Source organism: Pelophylax lessonae (genome assembly GCF_965119305.1).
Source record: "Pelophylax lessonae genome assembly, chromosome: 6".
NCBI classification, from domain to species: Eukaryota; Metazoa; Chordata; class Amphibia; order Anura; family Ranidae; genus Pelophylax; species Pelophylax lessonae.
In genome coordinates this window covers 328,992,131-328,999,353 of record NC_138773.1, presented here as the reverse complement: position 1 = coordinate 328,999,353, position 7,223 = coordinate 328,992,131, and the positions used below count along the sequence as shown (strand labels likewise).

Below are 7,223 nucleotides of genomic sequence, written 5' to 3'. Positions count from 1 at the left end.
TTCATATAAAAAAATGTGAAAAATATTATTTTTGCAAAATTGACGCTCTTTTTTTGTTTATAGCGCAAAAAGTAAAAATCGCACAGGTGATCAAATACCACCAAAAGAAAGCTCTGTTTGTGGGAAAAAAAGGAATTTGTTTAGGTACAGCATCGCACGACCGCGCAATTGTCAGTTAAAGTCACGCAGTGCCGAATCGCAAAATAGGCCCTGGTCAGGAAGGGGGTAAAATCTTCCGGGGCTTAAGTGGTTAAAGGGTAACTCCACTTTTGTGAGGGGAAAAAAATCGCAAAAAAAGAAAAAAACAATATAGCATATATGATTGCGACACAAATCATATTGTAATTCAATGTTATTAAAAATTACTTTTCCTTTTCAATTTGCAGCGGCAGTCATTTTCTGTAAAGTGCAATATGGCCACCTGGAGGCTCTCTGTACACAGATGGTATATAGAGCCCCCCCCCCAGAAACATAATTTCCTGCTGGTGTGATTGGCTCACCAATTTTCCCAGAAGTCTGCACTAAGATACAAGTCAGATTTCTGGCATCCCCTGCAACAAAAAATATCATATTTGGTGAGATACTCCCAATAGGAACACGTCTAAAGGGATGCAGGCCCAGCAACTTTCCTCATTAGAGCCCTGCAAGTGCAGCAGCTGATTGATAAATATGAAACCACTCCCATTAGATTCACTAGGCACATGGACACAGACAAACATACAGGGATTTCTTCAGAATAACAAAAGGAAGGAATCTGCAACAAAGTGTGTTAAAATCCCTGCAATGTACAGAGATCACCCAGAGGGGAATGTTTTTTTCTCAACAAAAGTGGAGTTATACTTTTCCCAGTGCTAAACCTTTCATCCAATTTCTAAATTGCTGTATTTCTAAATTTTATAAGCCAATATAAAGGAATAATAACGGTAAAAAAAAAGCACTTTTGGGTTTAGCTAATCTTTTTATTTTTTTGTATAATTCTCCTTTAAGGGGGCGTGGCAGGAGGTGTCCTACATTATTTTGGTAATAGGTGTCCCTCCTTTCCATTTCAAAAAGTTGGGAGGTATCATGTCAGTGGCGGCTGGTGTATATGGGGCGCCCTAATCTGCATGCAGGGACGCCGGACGCATGGAGTTCAATAAGGATTTTTTTTTTTTTGGCATCACCTGATTAGAGCCAGAGGCTCTAATAGGGCGATGCAAAGGCTGGAACCGGGGCGCAGAGCAGTGCGTCCCGAGCCCACCCATTGTATGACAATAGCGAATGAAAATTCCCTGCTGACCTCCTATCCTTTGTCCTGCTGACCCTTATTTTCTGCCTTACTGACCCTTGTATACTCCCCTGCTGAACTCCCATCCTCTGCCCTACTGACCTTCGTATACTCACCTGCTGACCCTGTGCACACTGCCCTAATGACTCATGTACACTAACCTGCTGGCCTCCCATCCTTTGCGCTGCTGATCGCTATCCTCTGCCTTACTGACCCTTGTACACTCCCATGCTTAACTCCCATTCTCTGCCCTACTGACCCTTCTATACTTGCCTGCTGACCCTGTGCACACTGACTCTTGTACAATCCCCTGCTGGCCTCCCATCCTTTGCCCTGCTGACCCCTATTATCTGCCTTATTGACACTTGTACACTCCCCTGCTGAACTCTCATTCTCTGCCCTACCGACCCTTCTATACTCGCCTGCTGACCCCTGCACACTACCCTGCTGCCCTCTGTCTTCTGCCCTGCTAATCTCTGTACACTGCCCTGATAACCCACTGTACTCTTCCCTACAAACTGTTAGCCTCTGTACACTGTCCTACAAACTGTTCACCATATCCTCTGCCCTGCTAACCCCCTGCACACTACCCTGCTGCCCTCTGTCTTCTGCCCTGCTAATCTCTGTACACTGCCCTGATAACTCACTATACACTGCCCTACAAACTAATAGCCTCTGTACACTTCTCTACAACCTAATAGCTCCTGTAAACTGCCCCACAAACTGCTCACCCTATCCTCTGCCCTGCTGACCCCCAGTACAAAGCCATACTGATCTCGCATCCTCTGCCCCCCTGCAATTTTTTGCTGCACCCCCACATTAGACAGGCCAGATCCAGTCCTGGTATGTGACCCCGCTGGTGGGAGCTCTCCCAGAACATGCATATAACTGTGCAGTAAAAAGGGGGGGGGGGGGCAGGAGTCTATGTGGAATGCACCCATGGAATTCGCTACAGAGTTTTGTGGAAAAGAAGGGAACTGAACACTCTAGAACGTGCACCGTGTGATACAAACACTGATGACTAATACAGATTGTATGAATATAAAATCCCTCCAGTGCCAGACATGTACAGTATGGAATAATATATACTCCTCGTATCTTCGGCATTTATAATTTGTGGTTATAATAAGTCACATGACCTCCAAAACTGAAACTAAATTCTGCACAATAAATTTCAAATTTTCTGAAGACATCAATCTTCACACCGCCGCCTCTCCCATTCCCCTCCAGGATGGGAGACGGCAACTATCAGCACCCTGTGGCCCTACACTGGGATCAGGGGCCAGAAAAGCTGAAATTACTAAAGAATAAACTGCAGCTGTATTTCGGGAGTAAAAGCAAATCAGGCGGAGGAGAATGTGAGATCCGAGACACCGACTGCACCCGGGGGTTCATCCTCATATACTACAAGGAGGAGAAAGGTAGGTACTGGGGTGAGGGGGATAGGGGGTTCTCATAAACAAGGAGGAGGCAGGTAAGTACTGAGGACTGGAGGGGATCCTCATACACTACAAGGAAGAGGCAGGTAAGTACTGAGGACTGGAGGGGATCCTCATACACTACAAGGAGGAGGCAGGTAAGTACTGAGGACTGGAGGGGATCCTCATACACTACAAGGAAGAGGCAGGTAAGTACTGAGGACTGGAGGGGGATCCTCATACACTACAAGGAGGAGACAGGTAAGTACTGAGGACTGGAGGGGATCCTCATACACTACAAGGAAGAGGCAGGTAAGTACTGAGGACTGGAGGGGAATCCTCATACACTACAAGGAGGAGGCAGGTAAGTACTGAGGACTGGAGGGGATCCTCATACACTACAAGGAGGGGGCAGGTAAGTACTGAGGACTGGAGGGGATCCTCATACACTACAAGGAAGAGGCAGGTAAGTACTGAGGACTGGAGGGGAATCCTCATACACTACAAGGAGGAGGCAGGTAAGTACTGAGGACTGGAGGGGATCCTCATACACTACAAGGAGGAGGCAGGTAAGTACTGAGGACTGGAGGGGAATCCTCATACACTCTACAAGGAGGAGGCAGGTAAGTACTGAGGACTGGAGGGGATCCTCATACACTACAAGGAGGAGGCAGGTAAGTACTGAGGACTGGAGGGGGATCCTCATAAACTACAAGGAAGAGGCAGGTAAGTACTGAGGACTGGAGGGGATCCTCATACACTACAAGGAGGAGGCAGGTAAGTACTGAGGACTGGAGGGGAATCCTCATACACTCTACAAGGAGGAGGCAGGTAAGTACTGAGGACTGGAGGGGGATCCTCATACACTACAAGGAGGAGGCAGGTAAGTACTGAGAACTGGAGGGGATCCTCATACACTACAAGGAGGAGGCAGGAAAGTACTGAGGACTGTAGGGGGTCCTCATACACTACAAGGAGGAGGCAGGTAAGTACTTTGGGAAGCCCTCCTACAGTACAAGGTAAAGAATGTGGAGGGAACATGATTGTCCAGAGAAGGGGGCCATTGGTCTGTAGCAATGGTTCAGGTAGTCTTAGGGGAAAAGGATATGAATGTCAGCATTTGGGTAGGTTGGTATAGGGGGGGTGTTTATTAATTGGACAATATTTGGGTGCGGTTGGCTGTCATTCGGGGGGTGAGGGAAAGTAATCTATATTTATTCCCAGGTGTAGTGTGTGAGGCCAATCATTTTCTGTTATGTGTGCGGTGAGATGGATGGATGGAGACATGGGTGGAGACATGGATGGATGGACGGAGACATGGATGGAGACATGGATGAATGGATGGAGACAAGGATAGATGGATGGAGACATGGATGGAGATATGGATTTAGACATGGATGGATTAATGGAGACCTGGATGGAGACATGGATGGATGGATGGATGGATGGAGACTTGGTTGGATGGGGAGAGTTTGTTTTGAATAGTAAAAATGAATTAAAACGTGTTTTCAGTTTAGGTCTGTTTTAAGGCTACGTTCACATGTTGGCGTAGTGGATCGTGGGCAGAATCACCTACGATTCTGCCCGCGATCCGGAAATCATTGCAAATCGCGGGACGCCTGTGCGTTGCCGTTGATTTGCAATGGCACCCTAAACGCTGTGCGATGTTACCACGATTTCCGCCTGCCGAATCGCGGTAACATCGCGCAAACAAAATCGCGGGTTGCATGACGCCCCAAAGAAGCTCTTGTACCTTTTTTGGCCGTCATGCGACCCATGATTTTGTTTACTTGATGTTACCGCGATTCGGCAGGCGGAAATCGTGGTAACATCGCACAGCATTTGGGGTGCAATTGCAAATCAACGGCAACGCACAGGCACCCCGCGATTTGCAATTATTTCAGGATCGCGGGCAGAATCACGGTGATTCTGCCTGCGATCCACTACGCCAACATGTGAATGTAGCCTAAATCTGCAATTTTTAATTAAAATAAAAACCGGTGATCCCACCATGCAGGTTCTTGTTGAGGCACTTCCTGTTACGGTGACAACGTTCTGTCCCCGTCTCCCAATTTTGCTCCTGCATTACTAGAACAATTCATGGCCGCACTTACCCCTCCTCCATGCGGGATTCTCCATGAATATGACCAATAAGTGAAGATCCGGCAATCTTCATCTCGCCGAGCAAATTTTACATTATTGAGAAATGATTAAACAATCATTGCGCGGCCAGAAGCTCCATTTACTTTTAAAAGTAAAATTTTCATTCTGATGTCAGTTCTGAATCTCAAAATAACTCCCCCCGGGCAGAATTCATATGAAGGCGCTACAAGGGATCCGGCTGTACACACCCCACACTTGTATTATGGCGGCTCCCCAACCTCGCCGGGTCCCGCTGTATTCAACACAATTCCAGTAACAGGAAAATATTTAACTTTTCTCCTGCTGGTCTCGTTAGGCCATAAATGGATTGTAAAGATGAAGAGATATGAATGGATGTCAAAGGGACTTTTATGTAGCAAAACAAACAAGAGAACAAAGCTATTTCATTTTTCTGCAAAACTTTCTTTATCATTGTGAAAATGTTTCCATTGGAGGGATGATAGAAGGTGTCGGTGTTCCTGGGATGATAGAAGGTGTCGGTGTTCCTGGGATGATAGAAGGTGTCGGTGTTCCTGGGATGATAGAAGGTGTCGGTGTTCCTGGGATGATAGAAGGTGTCGGTGTTCCTGGGATGATAGAAGGTGTCGGGGCTCCTGGGATGATAGAAGGTGTCGGTGTTCCTGGGATGATAGAAGGTGTCGGTGCTCCTGGGATGATAGAAGGTGTCGGTGCTCCTGGGATGATAGAAGGTGTCGGTGTTCCTGGGATGATAGAAGGTGTCGGTGTTCCTGGGATGATAGAAGGTGTCGGTGTTCCTGGGATGATAGAAGATGTCGGTGTTCCTGGGATGATAGAAGGTGTCGGTGCTCCTGGGATGATAGAAGGTGTCGGTGTTCCTGGGATGATAGAAGATGTCGGTGTTCCTGGGATGATAGAAGGTGTCGGTGCTCCTGGGATGATAGAAGTTGTCGGTGTTCCTGGGATGATAGAAGGTGTCGGTGTTCCTGGGATGATAGAAGGTGTCGGTGCTCCTGGGATGATAGAAGGTGTCGGTGTTCCTGGGATGATAGAAGGTGTCGGTGTTCCTGGGATGATAGAAGGTGTCGGTGTTCCTGGGATGATAGAAGGTGTCGGTGTTCCTGGAGTTCAGATTCCGGTTCCGGTTTTACATCGTACTTTCTGTATGATTTTCCTTCTTGTCTCCTCCTATCACAGCACGGGATCGGGTTCTGCAGAGGAGGAGCCATCAGCTGAAATTACCAAATGGGACGACGTTACAGCTGATTGTCCAATTACCGGAGGAAGGAAGCACACAAAGTACACAGAGCTCCGCCCCCTCGGAGGACACAAAGACTCCTCCCCCCGCACAGGGGGTCCCAGCAGTAAGTGTCTGTAAGAGGAAATTCTGGAGACTGAACAGTGTGGGCGGGTTTTTCCAATTATATTATATCAACTATTCTAATAATGACCTAACTGTACTCCACCCACTAACTATATTCTACTCACTAACTATACTCCACCCACTAACTATACTACACCCACTAACTATACTCCACCCACTAACTATACTCCGCCCACTAACTATAGACCACCCACTATACCCTTCCCAATAACTACGCCTTCCTCGCTAAATATGCCCTTCTAACTAACTGTATCCCTTTAACTATACCACTAATGACTGTACCCTGGCCAATAAATATATTCACTCACTAATTATACTCCACCCACTACCTATACCACAACCACTAACTATACTCCACCCACTACCTATACCACAACCACTAACTATACTCCACCCACTACCTATACCACAACCACTAACTATACTCCACCCACTAGCTATACCTCACCCACTAACTATTCCTGTTCATTAATTATACCCTGCTCACTATACTCCACCCACTAACTATACTCCACCCTACTAACTATACTCCACCCACTAGCTATACCTCACCCACTAACTATACCCCACCACTAACCTTACCCCACCCACTAACTACTCCTGGTTATTAACTATACCCCACTCACTATACTCCACCCACTAACTATACTCCACTTACTAACTATACTCCACCCACTAACTATACTCCACCCACTAACTATACTCCACCTACTAACTATACTCCACCCACTAATTATACTCCACCCACTTACTATACCCCACGCACTAACTATACCCCACCCACTAGCTATACCTCACCCACTAACTATACTCCTCCCAGTACCTATACCCCACCCACTAACTATTCCTGTTTATTAACTATACCCCGCTCACTATACTCCACCCACTAACTATACTCCTCCCAGTACCTATACCCCACCCACTAACTATTCCTGTTTATTAACTATACCCCGCTCACTATACTCCACCCACTAACTATACTCCACCCACAAACTATATCCCGCTCACAAACTATACTCCACCCGCTACCTAT

The 7,223-nt window shown here is 46.8% G+C and overlaps 1 protein-coding gene across 1 annotated transcript in view; it reads left to right on the top strand.

Moving 5' to 3' along the window:
- Nucleotides 1-2,498: 2,498 nt before the first annotated feature.
- LOC309558761 (protein mono-ADP-ribosyltransferase PARP14-like) overlaps nucleotides 2,499-7,223 on the top strand; it is a gene marked incomplete at both ends in the record, with an annotated part of 86,823 nt that continues 82,098 nt past the window's right edge. The window contains 2 exons of the mRNA XM_082261809.1: nucleotides 2,499-2,688; nucleotides 6,004-6,170. Coding sequence (XP_082117935.1) covers nucleotides 2,499-2,688; nucleotides 6,004-6,170 — 357 coding nt within the window. The remainder of the gene's footprint in view (nucleotides 2,689-6,003; nucleotides 6,171-7,223) is intronic.